Raw genomic sequence first — 17,869 nt, forward strand, 5'->3', positions numbered from 1 at the left:
AAAAGCATTATTAGAGGAGACGTCCAAGATGTTATAGAACAGGGTCTGTGTTCACCTCCAGGACCTCCGCCGACAGCTGTAGGTGACAACAACCTTCAAAAGAAAAAAAAATGAACACTAATATTCTTCCTCAACACAAATATAGACCATCTGTCATTCATAATACATTAGAAATATAAAATTTAGTCAATAAAATGTACTAAATAACCTATGGCTATGTCAGAAAATTATATGTATTGAGTAAAATAATTTTTTTTTTTTAAAAAGTCAATAATTCATATGGGTGCCCACCAGGGTCATCCTCCTCTTGTGTAGCTCCTCCACAAGTGGAAATGAGGTGAAAAAGTTTACTGTGACAGTGTGGCCCTCAAGTCCCTCTGTCATTTCAAGGACGACCCGCATCCCCTGGTTCACCTCTCTTGCTTCTCCTACAGACCTCGCAGTGTAGACTTGGATCTTCCACTCATATGAGGTCTCCACATCACACCAGACTTTGAGCCCATATTTTCCAGGTTTGCTGGGAGTGTATTGCTTGAATGGACAACGGCCCCTGAAAGGGACGAGCTGTTTGTCAACACATATGTTCCTTCGTAGTCTGAAGAGGAGAGGGAGGCGGGTGCTCTACAGAGTCCACAACCCCCGGGTTGGCAGCCAGCTTGCCTTTGACGTGTCAGGCTGTGTTAATTTGTATGAACCTCTTTCTGGACATTGTGACACGAAAAATCTCCCTTCCGGTGTGGTCAGCCCAGAGGCTCTGGGTCGTCTCATCACGGGACCTGTATAGTCCAGCCAGGTTCAGCAAGCCAATGTATGCCCACAGCTCCACCTCATGTACATCACTCCAGTTGTCTGCTGTACACCTCCCCTGCAGATCTGTGTTTTTCATAATACGCTGAATAATTTCTTGGGTGATGAAGAGCTTAAATGTGTTCTTCGGGGTGGTAATCCTTCCTGTGGCATAATGCGTGGGCCCCGAGGCCAGAATTTGGGGTGGAACATACCTCGGTGTCTCTGTAGCGGTTGGAGCCCATATCAGCTTCCCATTTTTAGATTTCCAACCTTCGTCCTCCTCCTCATCCTCCCTTGAGTTCGACCCATCTTGAAGTGCAGGCGAAGCCTCCCCTGATGAGTTATAACTCCCTGAATCTGAAATGGTGGTGTCTTCGAGGACTGCATGACAGTGCTAAGAGCCTCTCCAAGTGACATGCGTCTCTTAATGTTTGCTGATGAAATGAGCAGCCACGCCAGCTGCATGTATTTATAGGTTTTCAGAAACAGCACCTGAGTAAACATGCTGCCTTGAAACCCAAAATAAAAAAGGACTACTTTGATCACTGATTACTTCTTTGATCTTTGACCTTTTGAAGTCTATCTTGATCTTGATCTTATAAATCTATAGTGTGTATGGGGCTCTGTTTGTGTGCGTGTGGGTACGTGTCTGTGTGTTAGGGGTGTTGGGGTCTGTGAGCATAAGCAAGAGAGGGGGAGAGACAGGAATGTGCAAAGTGTGATGAGCAAAGAAGACTATTTCCCTGTATTCTCTGTACACACACACTCCCACGCAAACATTATTCTCAATGCACACATTCATACCACACCTTTACTTCAATACAAACACACCCAGACCATTTTAGTCGTAATTATGTGTTTTATTGCCAAGCAATAGTCTTTGTCAAGTCAAAGACTTAGATTTAAAAGGTTGTTATATGTAAAACATCGTTTTTATGCTAAAGTTAGAGTAGGATCAAAACTTTGTTATAACAGGAGTCAATGGCACAAAAAATGGGCTAAGGGAATCCAGCGTGACTTTCTTATCTACAGTGTATTATAGCCCAATTATTAGATCTAAGGTTAGAAATTTAAAATTTGATACAAACTCATAACCTTGGAAAGTTTTGTTTGCAAAATTATTGGGTTTTTTAAATTGAAAAGTACATAAAATGTACCTAGGGGTGCATAAGGGTTCAAGTAATTCCATTAAAGTCGCTCTGGCCTCACCACCTGCTTTAAAATGTGCCTCAATCCCATTCCTGTTGTCTCCGGCTCGCACAGAAGGTTTCACACAACCAAACGCCACCGCAACCTTAACAACCTCCGCTCTCTAAAGCCCACTTCACTCTGTGACACACCCTTGTCTGTGGGGTTGTGGAATTGCCAATCAGCGGTAAACAAAGCAGATTTCATTATGGCTTATGCCAACCACCTGTCTCTTGACATCCTGGCTCTCACTGAAACCTGGATTAAGCCTGAAAACACAGCTACCCCGGCTGCACTTTCAACCAACCACTCATTCTCCCATACCTCTCATACATCTGGGAGAGGTGGAGGAAGGGGCATGCTCATTTCCAACAAATGGAAACACACCCAACTGCTACCTGATGCTAAATACAATACCTTTGAATACCACGCCATCCTGGTAACTGCACCGGTCAAAATCTATATGATTGTCGTATATCGCCCACCAGGACAACTCTGTGACTTTCTAAATGAACTAGACACCCTGCTCTCTTCTATCCCGAAGCATGACTATCCCATAATTGTCCTTGGTGACATAAACATCCACCTTGACAGTCCTAACTCTTCTGATTTTCTGACAGTAATGCACTCGTTTGAGCTACAACTGCTCAGCAGTCCTCCGACCCATAAAGCTGGCAAAGTGCTAGATCTCGTTTTCTCAAGAAACTGTGCCACAGAGGCCCTATCTGTCACACCTCTGCAGTTCTCTGACCATCTGCTTCTACCCCTATGGTGTCCTTCCGCCGCAACCTGTCGCCCACCCGCTTCTCCTCCGTTGTTGCCTCCGCTCTTCCAACCTCCTGCACATTCTCCTCCCTTCAGGTTAATGATGCCACGGAGTCCCTTTGCTCTACACTGAGCTTATCTTTGGATAGTCTGTGTCCTCTATCCACCAAACCCACCCGATCCTCCCAGTCTCAACCCTGGCTTAATGATACTCTCCGAGCGTTGCGCACCAATCTCAGAGCTGCCGAAAGAAAATGGCACAAGTCAAAAGATCCTGCAGATCTAGCTAAACTCCAGGCGCTACTGTCATCATTCGCATCCAGTGTTACTGATGCAAAAAAGTCTTTCTACATCAACAAGATTCATAGTACAACTGACACCCGGAAACATTTTTCCACCTTCAAAACTCTACTTAATCCTCCGCCACCTGCTGCCAATCTAACAGCAGACACCTTTGCCTCATATTTTACTGACAAAGTGGCAGCTATAAGCAAACAGTTTACCAAACCTGGTATCACAAAATCTGCATGCAGAAGTCCTACTGCATCATTTTCCTCATTCACCCCTCTCACTCAGAGCAGTGTGTCTAAACTTCTCACATGTAGCCGTCCTACTACATGCCCGCTGGACCCCGTTCCCTCTATTCTTTTCCAGTCCATTGCTCCTACTGTAACTGCAGCAGTCACGCATGTGATTAATGCTTCACTGACATCGGGCACATTTCCTACCACATTCAAGCAAGCTCAGGTTACACCGCTGCTTAAGAAACCTTCCCTCCCTCCAACTCATGTGGAGAATTATCGGCCGGTCTCTCTCCTCCTGTTTCTGTCTAAAATCATTGAAAGGGCGTCTTTAAGCAGGTCACCGATTACCTCTCACATAACAACCTCCTTGATCCAAACCAATCTGGGTTTAAAAGTGGACACTCCACCGAAACGGCTCTGTTGGCTGTGACAGAAGCCTTAAAAGAAGCCAGAGCAACAGCTAATTCCTCTGTACTTCTCCTGCTCGACTTATCAGCTGCATTTGACACTGTCAACCACAGTATCCTTTTGTTAATACTCTCTAGCATCGGCATCACAGGGAGAGCACACTCCTGGTTTGAATCGTACCTCACTGGTCGGTCTTTCAAAGTATCCTGGCTTGGTCACACTTCTGCAGCGCACCACCTCGCCACAGGGGTCCCCCAAGGTTCAGTACTGGGACCTCTTCTCTTTGCCATATAATCCAACTCACTGGGACAGATCATCCGATCACATGGCTTCTCATACCAATGTTATGCTGATGATACCCAGCTCTATCTGTCATTCCCACCTGACGACCACACGGTCTCAGCACGAATCTCAGACTGTCTCTCTGACATATCAACATGGATGAAAGCCCATCACCTCTAACTTAACCTCCCAAAAACTGAACTGCTCGTCTTCCCAGCCAAACCAACCATACACCACAGCATCTGCATCCAAACTGAATCCCTATCTCTTGCTCCATCAAAGGTTGCTAGAAACTTGGGTGTCATGATTGATGACCAACTAACCTTCAAAGATCATGTTACCTCGGTTGCTCGTTCGTGCCGCTTTGCATTACTAAACATAAGAAAGATCAGACCGTACCTGACCCAACATGCCACCCAACTCCTGGTGCAGGCCATGGTCATTTCCCACCTTGACTTCTGCAATGCTCTCCTAACTGGTCTCCCAGCCTGTACTATGAAACCTCTGCAGATGATCCAGAATGCGGCGGCGCGTCTGGTCTTCGATCAGCCTAAAAGAACACGTCACCCCTCTGTTCATTGAACTCCACTGGCTGCCCTTAGCCGCCCGCATCAAATTCAAGTCCCTGATGTTAGCTACAAAGAGCTTAATGGAACGGCTCCATCTACTTGAATGCTCTTGCAAAGGCTTATGTCACAACTGGGTCCCTCCGTTGGTCCCAGGCTTGTCGTCTAGCAGCTCCTACACCACGCCTAAGACAATCCAAACTCTGTTCATGTGTCGTCCCACGATGGTGGAATGACCTACCGAGCGCTACCAGAACAGGGGCGTCCCTGTCTATCTTCAAGAAGCTCTTGAAAACCCAGCTCTTCAGAGAGCATCTCCTATCCCAGCACTTACCTTGTACTTCCCTCCCCCCTCTATCTCTGCACTTTATCTTTCTGCACTTCCTTCTATGCCTGCACCCTATCTCTACTCTGTCACCTCTGACAGAGTCGGACTCCTGGGTTCCTTCTATGTAGTTTATTGTTAGCTTTTTATAAAGCTGTTATATCTTGATTTGTAAGTCGCTTTGGATAAAAGCGTCTGCTAAATACATAACAATAAATTCAATTCAGTTTTATTTATATAGCGCCAGATTACAACAATTGTCATCTCAAGGCACTTCAATGATATAGTCCAATTCAAGCCAATTGGAATTCAATTCATTGTAATCATAATTCAATGAAATCCAATTAATTAATTTAAAAATAATCCAATTCATTCATACAGAGCCAATTAAAAAAATAATATCCTAGCTAAGGAAACCAACAGATTGCACCGAAACTTGTCTTCAGTCCAATCTCCCGTCCTGAGCCTGAGGGACTGTGGAAAGGAACGACTCCCTTTTAACAGGAAGAAACCTCTGGCAGAACCAGAACCAGGAAGAAACCTCTGGCAGAACCAGACTCAGGAAGGGTGGCCATCCGCCTCGACCAGCTGGGGTTTGAGAAGACAGAAAAGAGGGAAAAGAGGGGGGAAAAACACCAAAACACCATTCAAAGGATACCTGTTGGAACAGGGAAACACAAGTTAATAACCACAATAATGTCACATTTACATAATATCATTTGAAAAATTAAACAGGGGGAAAAAGAGAGCAAAGTGAGGAAAGGTGTGACAGATGAGGTCCCCCAGCAGTCTAAGCCTATAGCAGCTTAACTATGGGATGTTTCAGGATCACCTGAGCCATCCCTAACTATAAGCTTTATCAAAAAGGAAAGTTTTAAGCCTAATCTTAAAAGTGGAAAGGGTGTCTGCTTCCCGGACATTTACTGGCAGCTTATTCCACAAGAGAGGGGCCTGATAACTGAAGGCTCTGCCTCCCATTCTACTTTTAGAAACTCTGGGAACAACAAGTAAACCTGCAGTTTGGGAGCAAAGTGCTCTGTTAGGAAAATATCTTACAATGAGATCTTTAAGATATGATGGAGCTCGGTCATTAAGAGCTTTATATGTGAGGAGAAGAATCTTAAATTCTATTCTGAATTTAACAGGGAGCCAATGAAGAGAAGCTAAAACTGGAGAAACATGATCTCTCCTCTTAGTTCTCATTGTTTCATTGTTTCTCATGACATTCCTTCAGTGTCTGTTTAGAAGAGACTATTGCTGTTGTTAGCTCAGAGAGATCAACTGGGCAGAAGCTGTCTAAATACAATTCAGGTTCGAAAGATACTTCTAAAGCTCCTCTACTTGATGATACATCAGTCATAATAATGGGAAGGATTCCATTAATCTTCTCTCTGATAAAAACAATTTTATTGATGAAGAATCTCATGAAATCATCACTGCTGAGAGTTAAAGGAATACATGTCTCAACAGAGCTCGGACTCTTTGTCAGCCTGGCAACAGTGCTGAAAAGAAACCTGGGATTATTCTTATTCTCTTCTATCAATGATGAATAATAAGCAGTTCTAGCTTTACGAAGGGCTTTCTTATACGTTATTAAACTATCTTTCCAGACTAATTGAGACTCTTCTAAATTAGAGGAACGCCACTGTCTCTCCAGCTTTCTTGCAGTCTGCTTTAACGCACGCAGCTGTGAATTATACCAAGGAGCCAACCTCTTCTGACTGATTACCTTCCTTTTCAGAGGGGCAACATTGTCCAGTGTTGTACGCATTGAAGCTGTAGTGCTGTCAACAAGAGAGTCAAGTTCTACTGGAGTAAAATTTAGGTAGCCGTCCTCTGTCATATCAGCACAGGGCAGTGAAGAAAAGGATGATGAAATCAACTCTTTAAATCTGGTTACAGCATTCTCTGACAGACACCTTCTATATGTAGAATTCTTCTCAGAAACCGTGTAGTCAAGTAATGTAAATTCAAAAGTTATTAAAAAATGGTCAGACAAGACAGAGTTATGAGGGAACACTGTTAACTGTTCACTCTCAATGCCATAAGTCAGCACAAGGTCAAGTTTATGATTAAGGCAGTGAGTAGGTCTGTGAACACTGAGAAAATCCAAAATGTAAAATTCTTCTCAGAACCTCTCCCGGCAGTACGTTGTTCAAGCACCCACCTGTGGACTCGTTCCTCCAGCTCTGGCCATCTTGCTTTCAGCCCGCGATTGGCTTTCTTTGTTAGCATACAGTTGTCACAAGCCTAGAGTTTCCTCTCGCTGGTGTAGATGGCAATGTTTACTCCTTGGTTCATGTCAGTCAGTATGAATTTTACATTTAAGAACATGTTAAATTTGATATATTTTAGAATATAAGTCGCACCAGACTTTAAGTCACAAGACCAGCCAAACTATGAAAAAAAAGTATGACTTATAGTCTGGAAAGTATGGTAATGGTATTCTCGACTATGTTTCATATTGCTATCGAGGAATAGTTATTCCTATAGCTTTTAATAGCCTCTTTGATCAGTAAAATTAGTTAACTTTGATTTCATTCTTCACACCTCTCTATTCATACAACCTGCTATCCTTGTGAGTAAAATGAGCAAAATTTTGTGAAGGATCGTTGAAGGACATGTAAAACACTTCTTATAATGTTAGTGATCAGAGCCTGAAGAGAAGATGGGTTTACTAAGAAAGATTACCATCTGTGAATGATTGTTCAGCAAACACAAAGAAAGCCTAACTATTCTGAACTTGGTTCAAATTACACCCCTGTGAACCAAGCCTGTCTCTCTGAAATCATTGGAACAATGATATGGGATGACAAACAGTTGTCATCCTACAGTTCTGGTTTAATCTAACTTCTTTAAAAAAGTCTGATAGGTTTGATTTTTCATTTTGTAATCACAAAAGACCATGAAAACTCAAACTGGAATGATAGATTAATGGAATGATAGATTACTGAAATGTCTGCCTTTATTTATTTATTTATTTATTTATTTATTTATTTATTTATATATATATATACATATATACAGTGGGGCAAAAAAATATTTAGTCAGCCACCAATTGTGCAAGTTCTCCCACTTAAAAAGAGGCCTGTAATTTTCATCATAACTATACCTCAAATATGAGAGACAAAATGAGAAAAAAAAAATCCAGAAAATCACATTGTCTGAATTTTAAAGAATTTATTTGCAAATTATGGTGGAAAATAAGTATTTGGTCAATAACAAAAGTTCATCTGGAATACTTTGTTATGTACCCTTCGTTGGCAAAGACAGAGGTCAAACGTTTTCTGTAAGTCTTTACAAGGTTTTCACACATTGTTGCTGGTATTTTGGCCCATTCCTCCATGCAGATCTCCTCTAGAGCAGTGATGTTTTGGGGCTGTCGCTGGGCAACACGGACTTTCAACTCCCTCCACAGATTTTCTATGGGGTTGAGATCTGGAGACTGGCTAGGCCACTCCAGGACCTTGAAATGCTTCTTACGAAGCCACTCCTTCGTTGCCCGGGCGGTGTGTTTGGGATCATTGTCATGCTGAAAGACCCAGCCACGTTTCATCTTCAATGCCCTTGCTGATGGAAGGAGGTTTTCACTCAAAACTCATGATACACGGCCCCATTCATTCTTTCCTTAACACAGATCAGTCGTCCTGGTCCCCTTGCAGAAAAACAGCCCCAAAGAATGATCTTTCCACCCCCATGCTTCACAGTAGGTATGGTGTTCTTTGGATGCAACTCGGCATTCTTTCTCCTCCAAACACGACGAGTTTTTACCAAAAAGTTTTATTTTGGTTTCATCTCCCAATCCTCTTCTGGATCATCCAAATGCTCTCTAGCAAACTTCAGACGGGCCTGGACATGTACTGGCTTAAGCAGGGGGACACATCTGGGACTGCAGGATTTGAGTCTCTGGTGGCGTAGTGTGTTACTGATGGTAGCCTTTGTTACTTTGGTCCCAGCTCTCTGCAGGTCATTCACTAGGTCCCCCCGTGTGGTTCTGGGGTTTTTGGTCACCGTTCTTGTGATCATTTTGACCCCACGGGGTGAGATCTTGCGTGGAGCCCAAGATTGAGGGAGATTATCAGTGGTCTTGTATATCTTCCATTTTGTAATAATTGCTCCTACAGTTGATTTCTTCACACCAAGCTGCTTACCTATTGCAGATTCAGTCCTCCCAGTCTGGTGTAGGTCTACAATTTTATTTCTGATGTCCTTTGACAGCTCTTTGGTCTTGTCCATAGTGGAGTTTGGAGTGGGACTGTTTGAGCTTGTAGACAGGTGTCTTTTATACTGATAACGAGTATACACCGGTGCCATTAATACAGGTAACGAGTGGAGGACCGAGGAGCCTCTTAAAGAAGAAGTTACAGGTCTGTGAGAGCCAGAAATCTTGCTTTTTTGTCGGTGACCAAATACTTATTTTACAGAGGAATTTACCTATTAATTCATTAAAAATCCTACAATATGATTTTCTAGATTTTTTTTCTCATTTTGTCTCTTTATATTTGATGTATACCTATGATGAAAATTACAAGCCTCTCATCTTTTTTTAGTGGGAGAACGTGCACAATTGGTGGCTGACTAAATACTTTTTTGCCCCACTGTATATTTATACACTATACTGTAAAAGTATTCACTCACCCTTCCAAATAATTAAGTTCAGGTGTTCTAGTCACTTCCATGGCCACAGGTGCATAAATTCAAGCACCTCAGCATGCAGACTGCTTCTAAACCATCTGTGAAAGAACGGGTCACTCTCAGGAGCTCAGTGAATTCCAGCGTGGTACCCTGATAGGATTATCATGGTAGAACAACCCCATGATAGGATTATCATGGTACCACTTTGTGGTATTATAACAAAGTGGAAGCGATTGGAACCGACAGCAACTCAGCCACAAAGTGGTAGGCCATGTAAAATGACAGAGCGGGGTCAGCGGATGCTGAGGCGCATAGTCGCTAACTTTCTGGGGAGTCCACCGCTACAGACCTCCAAACTTCATGTGGCCTTCAGATTAGCTCAAGAACGGTTCATAGAGAGCTTCATGGAATGGGTTTCCATGGCCAAGCAGGTGCATCCAAGCCAAACATCACCAAGTGCAATGCAAAGCATCAGATACAGTGGTGTAAAGCACGCCGCCACTGGACTCTAGAGCAGTAGCGACACGTTCTCTGGAGTGAGGAATCACGCTTCTTCATCTGGCAATCTGATGGAGGAGTCTGGGTTTGGTGGTTGCCACGGGAACGGTATTTATCTGACTGCATTGTGCCAAGTGTAAAGTTTGGTGGAGGGGGGGATTATGGTCTGGGGTTGTTCTACAGGAGCTGGGCTTGGCCCCTTAGTTCCAGTGAAAGGAACTCTGAATGCTTCTGCATACCAAGAGATTTTGGACAAGTTCATGGTGGCAGGATGTTTGTAAAGCAAGAGCAGAATACCACTGGTCACTTTCCAATTTTGGCGCTGCTGTGAAATTGTTTGTAATTTTGGCATCACCACCACAAAATCTGGTCAGGCATAAACTATGAAATCGTTGGCGCACCGGTAACATGCCGAAACCTTCCGCCACAATCTGTTTTGACACAATCTGCTCTTCAGTTCTTCATCATGGAATATATCCCAACCTGGGATTCAGATGCACATAATTCAATTTATATAGCAGATACTGTATGAAACTTTTCAAACTTTTAATTATGCAAAGGTGAAAATGTAAGGATGTTTATCCTTGACTCTGTATTTATCAAAAAATCACCTTGACGATTTTATTTCATGGTTTTTAAACCAAACATTTTTTCTTTTATTATCATTATGGGCATGCCAAGAAATGGCATGACCATATTGCAATTGTGCAAAACGTCTCGAAGGAGCAGGGGGTATTTACCTAGAATCTGTCCAAAAAAAAAAATCTGAAAAAACAAAACTTACGAAAAAATAACGAAAAACCCTTTTGGCAGGCCCGTAGGCAAGCCCCAAGGGCCGTTTAGCACCATCGCCTATAAGTAGGTAAAAAAAATAAACACGCCCTGCGGAGCAGGGGGTGCGTGCCAAGAACATCCCTGAAAAACATATGCAAAAAAAAATAAAAAATGCGTATGATAAAATTAGAAAAAACTTTGGACGCTTGTTGCTAGGCAACAGGTTGTCGTAGAGACATCATTAACATATTCCAGGACTCGCCCCACTGTGGACTACAACATATTTAGATGTCATGAAGCTGTGATTAAAATTTAAAATCTAATTTTTTTTTTATTTTTTTTTTTGTCAAGTCATCCCAATGCATTTCTATGAGAATTCTGAACATTTTTGAAAACTCTAAATTCTGAAATTCTGAAAAAAGAAATTCTGAAAAATTAATCTGTTAATCCGGCCCGAACCGCAATTCGCAACCCACGCAATGCATACCTCAGTGCGTGCGTCTCCATGATGCCTCGATGGGCATTACTTTCATTGTTCAAAAGTGTTACAGTGACAACGCTAGGTGTCGAAAACTGGAAAAAAGGTAAAAAATTTGCGCGCTTATCGCTTGGCTATACTATATATATCGTAGAGACATCATTCAAACTTTCAAAGACTCAGGCTGATGGGTACTAAGCACCCGTACAACCTCGTGCGTATTATTACACTTTTTGAGATTTTGAACTTTAAATTTTTACAAAACATCATTTTGACTTTGGATGCTTGTTGCTAGGCAACAGGTTGTTGTAGAGACATCATTAATATATTCCACGACTCGCCCCACTACAACATATTTAAACCTCATGAAGCTGTGATTAAAAAAAAATTATTTATTTATTTATTTATTTTTGTCGAGTCATCCCAATGCATTGCTATGAGGACTTTGAACATTTTGTTACCACAAAACCGGCACGAAACACAACTCGCAACCCACTTAATGCATACTTCAGTACGTGCGTCTCCATCGTGACTCGATGGACCTTACTTTTCTCTATCAAAAGCGTTACCATGGTAACGGTAGATGCCAAGCAGCGAAGAAATTTGGCTTATTGCCTGGCCAAACTTTATTGTAGAGACATCATTCGTGCGTTCAAACACTTGGGTCGTTTCGTACTAAATGGTTATTAAGCCTCATTACGCTAGGTGTTACAGTTTTTGCGATAGCTAACTTTAAATAAAAAAAAAGTGTAAATTTGATTTTGGATGCTTGTTGCTAGGCAACAGCTCATTGTAGAAAAATCATTAAAATTTTCCCCAATCCGGGACGCGTTGTACTACAACATAGTTCGGTGTCATTATGCTGGCTATTACGGTTTTTTAGAAATTTTACGTTAAATTTTTACGTTAAGGGGGAGCCTAAGAGTGAATGCAATATAACCAGAGCCACCTCAGACATAACCAGAACCAACAGATGCTAACATCATGCTAAAATGCTAACATACTAGCATCATTAGCATTTTTGCTAATGTTGCATCACATAGACATGAACTCACTATGTTTTTTGTGCTCTATTAGCTGATGCTATGAGGTTGTTATGCCGATTTTTGGAGGACTTTTCCTCGGACGCACTATAACGTAGAGACATCCTGCAAATTTTCAAACACACGGGACGCTTTGGACTACAACATATTAGCGTCTCGTTATGCTGGCTACTGCGGTTTTTGAGATATGACACTTTAAATTGATCATAATTTTAATGCTAATGATTGACATGCTGATTTTCGAGAGGCTTTGCTCGCCAAACTTTATCGTACAGACAGCGTTCAAACATTTAAAGACTCGGGACAGTTTGGACCACAACATGCTTAAGTCTCATTAGGGTGGCATTTACAATTTTTCAGAATTTTCAATGTCAATTCTATCTTAATTTTAATGCTAATGAATACACATGCTGATTTCAGAAGCCCTTTGCTCGGCCATAGTTTATCGTACACACGTTGTTCAAACATTTAAAGACTCGGGACGATTTGGACTACAACATATTGTAACCTCATTATGCTGGGATTTACATTTTCTGAGAAATTGAACGTTAACTTGATGATATTTTAATGCTAATTGGGTGACACGCTGATTTTGGAAGTTTGTTGCTCGGCAACAATTTACTGTAGAGACATCATTCAAACATTCAAAGATTCGGGACGCTTTGGACCACAACATATTGTAGCCTCATTATGCTGGGATATACAGTCTTTGAGAAAGTAAACTTTAACTTTATGCTAATTTTGAAGCTAATTGAGTGATATGCTGATTTTGAAGGCTTGTTGTTTGGCAACATTTCATCGTAGAAACATAATTCAAACGTTCAAAGACCCGGGGTGCTCTGGAAGCAAGGAGTGTGGTTAATTAACAACCCTTCGCTGGGGGTGTGGTTTATCGACCATTATTAACCACCCCAAACACAACCAGAACCACTTCAGACAGAACCAGAACAACCCAAAACAATAACGGGTGGGGTTCATAAACAACCCTCAATCACCAGTGGGTGTGGTTTATTTGACCATTATTACCTACCCAAAACACCACTATTAACTACCCCAAACACAACCAGAACAACCAAAACACAACCTGAACTCCTTAGACAGAACCAGAAACACAACCAGAACGGGTGTGGTTAATTAACAACAGCACCCCAAACGCAACCAGAACCACTTTAAACAGAACACAACACAAGCACTACCACCCCAAAGCAAAGCAGCAAGAGGGCAGAAATGGGCAATAGGGCATGACCATATCAAAATTTCCAGAAATTTTCTAGTTATTATTATTATTATTCCCTTCCTAAATTAATTGCCTTTTGGAGAGCTTGAACATGCTTAAAAACAGGGAAAATCAAAATGTTACATCTGCCCCAAGGTAATTGATTATGTTTTTAGGGTCTCATTCATTTTTTGGGAAAAATTACTCCACAGCGCCACCTTTTTTGGTCGCCCTGTAACTGAACCTTTGGGACGTTCATGAAACTTGGCGCTCTTGAAGAACACATCAAGACAAAAAAAGATACTCTTTTAGTGTTGTCCCAACACTAACAGGAAGTCGAACAATTTGAATAAAAGACGCCATTTGGTGCCTCACAGACATTAGATTTTAACGAAATCCTAGAGATTAACCAATAGAGGCCTGGAAATGTCTCCATATGCTTTTTAAATGTGTGATTATAAGTTTATCTTTTAAAGCCAGAGTTTTTGCCAGAAAGTGTGGTGGCTTCTCGAAATTTGATATTATATTTAATCTTGAACAGATTTTTATGTCAATATTTTTCATATCTTTCGCTCTTGGACATATTACTCTGCTAATTCCAAGAACTATGTCAAATCTGCTCAGAAGATGGATAATAAGTCGATAACCCTTTCTTTAGAAAACTGACTGAATGGTATAATCACTCTTACAAACAGATCTATATGCGTATGTCCCGCCACAGCCATTCCCATATAACAGAAAGTCATATCTTTTCAATTTTGACATTCAACTTCTGAATGGTTTATTCCAGACACTAAGAATTTTGTTAAGATATGCAAGTGATACAATAATATATTTTTCTTTTTGTTCTTAAAGCAGATGTGTTACTGTTAAGATTTAGCTGTTAAGGTGCCGTTGTTTAAATTAATCTAAAAATGACAAATGAACCGCTTGACATAATCTACGGACTACTGTAATTCCTTATTATTGGGCTGTCCCACATATTCTCTGAAAAGCCTCCAGCTGATCCAAAATGCTGCAGCCAGAGTTCTGATGAGAACTAACAGGAGAGATCATGTTTCTCCAGTTTTAGCTTCTCTTCATTGGCTCCCTGTTAAATTCAGAATAGAATTTAAGATTCTTCTCCTCACATATAAAGCTCTTAATGACCGAGCTCCATCATATCTTAAAGATCTCATTGTAAGATATTTTCCTAACAGAGCACTTCGCTCCCAAACTGCAGGTTTACTTGTTGTTCCCAGAGTTTCTAAAAGTAGAATGGGAGGCAGAGCCTTCAGTTATCAGGCCCCTCTCTTGTGGAATAAGCTGCCAGTAAATGTCCGGGAAGCAGACACCCTTTCCACTTTTAAGATTAGGCTTAAAACTTTCCTTTTTGATAAAGCTTATAGTTAGGGATGGCTCAGGTAATCCTGAAACATCCCATAGTTAAGCTGCTATAGGCTTAGACTGCTGGGGGACCTCATCTGTCACACCTTTCCTCACTTTGCTCTCTTTTTCCCCCTGTTTAATTTCTAAAATGATTTTATGTACATGTGACATTATTGTGGTTATTAACCTATGTTTCCCTGTTCCAACAGATATCCTTTGAATGGTGTTATGGTGTTTTTCCCCCCTCTTTTCCCTCTTTTCTGTCTTCTCAAACCCCAGCTGGTCGAGGCAGATGGCCACCCTTCCTGGTTCTGGTTCTGCCAGAGGTTTCTTCCTGGTTCTGGTTCTCCCAGAGGTTTCTTCCTGGTTCTGGTTCTGCCAGAGGTTTCTTCCTGGTTCTGGTTCTGCCAGAGGTTTCTTCCTGGTTCTGGTTCTGCCAGAGGTTTCTTCCTGGTTCTGGTTCTGCCAGAGGTTTCTTCCTGGTTCTGGTTCTGCCAGAGGTTTCTTCCTGGTTCTGGTTCTGCCAGAGGTTTCTTCCTGGTTCTGGTTCTGCCAGAGGTTTCTTCCTGTTAAAGGGAGTCGTTCCTTTCCACAGTCCCTCACGCTCAGGACGGGAGATTGGACTGAAGACAAGTTTCGGTGCAATCTGTTGGTTTCCTTAGCTAGGATATTATTTTTTGAATTGGCTCTATATGAATTAATTGGATAATGATTACAATGAATTGAATTCCAATTGGCTTGAATTGGACTATATTACTTAAGTGCCTAGAGAGGATAATTGTTGTAATCTGGCGCTATATAAATAAAGCTGAATTGAAATAAAATTGAATTGAACCTATGACTAAAGTTTACTCCAAACTTTTGCTAAGGGGTGGATCATGACTCAAAAAGACTGAGAACTCCTGCCCTACAGAAGTTAGTCCATATTTTCCTTGTGGCTGACATCATAGACTCTTTGTGACTGTGAGTCCAGCTTTGCATCTTACTACCTTGATTGACATACTGAAGTGGGTTATTGTCTTGTTTTCTCTAGGTCACATACGGGATCCAAACAACCAGCTGCAGACTGTGAAAAACCTGCGTGTCTGTGTAAACAATGTGGTGACAAGCTCAAGTACAACATCTGCTACCCTCAGTCCCTCTCAGAATCGACTGCTCAATGAAGTGGTGTTATCTTGTCAGCCACAAGAGGGTGCTGTGGCCAGCGTTGTGAAAGCAGGGGACTATAACCTAAACTTAAGTGGTAAGGACTGAAGCTTTTTGGAAATATTTTTACAATCTATCGATGGCTTTATAGGTCAGTATTAACAGTATATTTACAGACACAAACATTTCAGATAAAGTTTTTTTTAACCATCATATTTCTAAGTAGTTATAATTTTATGACAGTTTTTTTAATTTGGAGTAGACGGTATGCACCTACATCCCTATCCATCTAGATGAAGTAGACGCGCCCTCCGGAGTGGCAAAGCTTTTAACATGGCTGCTGCTACTACCCATGGTATTGGGAGTATAACAAGTGGATATAATCTGAAATTAAAGGCTGGTGGTATCAACTGGGATTTTTGCGACCTTCCAAAGAATACATGGACCATAGACATTAATATCTTGTCAGAAATCAGGTTTCCTGATATTCATATGTAACTTATTTCTACACCTGGAAAATGTACAAAAATCTGGATACCTGGTCGTATTTCAAAGAGGGATTTGTCAGAAAGAGTAAGGTGGCAAAAGCCCTGGTCCACTTCTTGGCTTTACATGAACATTCAAACTTTTGTAATGAAAGCTGTAAGCATGGATGAAATGATAGCAGCCCATGTTATATATGAACACACTTGAGAGATGGTAAAAAAAACTTCTTACACACTTCTTACTCCTTTTATCTTGGTCTCTAAGCAGCTCTGTCTTGTTACCCCCTCAATTTGTAACTTTGGCAAAAGATTAGATTTATGAACCAGGGTTTAGAATTTTTAAGCTCCAGGTTATGTTTGTGATTTAACCATCCAACAAAATTTAAAAGTATTTTGCGCAAACTTTATGTCACTTACACTGCAGGCAATTTAATTTTCAGAATGTATCCCATACACTATATTGCCAAAGTATTTGCTCATCTACCATTACACGCATATGAACTGAAGTGAGGTCCCATTCTTAATGCATAGGGTTTAATATGATGTCGGCCCACACTTCACAGCTATAACTCTCTGTGCACTGTTCTTGAGCTTATCTGAAGGCCACATGAAGTTTGGAGATCTGTAGTGATTGACGCTGCAGAAAGTTGGTGACCTCTGTGCACCTCAGCATCTGCTGACCCCGCTCTGTCATTTTACATGGCCTACCACTTTGTGGCTGAGTTGCTGTCGGTTCCAATCGCTTCCACTTTGTTATAACACCACTGACAGCTGACTGTGGAATATTTAGCAGAGAGGAAATTTCACGACTGGACTTGTTGCACAGGTGGCATCCTATCATGGTACCACGCTGGAATTCACTGAGCTCCTGAGAGCGACCCGTTCTTTCACACGTTTGTAGAAGCAGTCTGCATGCTGAGGTGCTTGAATTTATACACCTGTGGCCATGGAAGTGACGAGAACACCTGAACTTAATTATTTGGATGGGTGAGTGAATACTTTTGGCAGTATAGTGTATTGATACTTAAAAATCTTAAAATCTTTCTTAACTAGCTAACATTTAACACGCAGCTACAATTCAGACCAAAATGAGAGTTGTCACATATGTTTTTTCCCATCAAATGTAAAACCTTTGATGCCGTGTGACAGACTATAAATTGGAGATGCAAAATAATCACATCCAATTCTAGATTCCAGTTCACACTATCAATGGCAGAAATCCATTTGGTTCTCTTCTCACCTGAATTCTTTCACTTGGTTCAGTCAACTGTACATTTTCAATGTTTTTTCTGTGTTCTGTGTGAAATGTTTCATGGGCCCATGTAGTCAGGGTGATTCAGTGATCCCTCCAGAAGAGATGGCTGTATGCCACACAAGTG

General features: G+C 41.4%; 1 protein-coding gene and 1 pseudogene across 2 annotated transcripts in view; both read left to right on the top strand.

Moving 5' to 3' along the window:
• trappc8 (trafficking protein particle complex subunit 8) overlaps positions 1-17,869 on the top strand; it is a 64,600-nt gene that overhangs the window by 5,211 nt on the left and 41,520 nt on the right. For both annotated transcript variants that reach the window (XM_072390245.1, XM_072390246.1), the window contains exon 2: positions 15,893-16,102. In XM_072390245.1, coding sequence (XP_072246346.1) covers positions 15,893-16,102 — 210 coding nt within the window. The remainder of the gene's footprint in view (positions 1-15,892; positions 16,103-17,869) is intronic.
• Positions 548-5,224, top strand: LOC140312421 (uncharacterized; annotated as a pseudogene).

Source organism: Leuresthes tenuis, unplaced genomic scaffold, assembly GCF_036924035.1.
Source record: "Leuresthes tenuis unplaced genomic scaffold, fLeuTen1.0.hap1 SCAF_7, whole genome shotgun sequence".
NCBI lineage: Eukaryota > Metazoa > Chordata > Actinopteri > Atheriniformes > Atherinopsidae > Leuresthes > Leuresthes tenuis.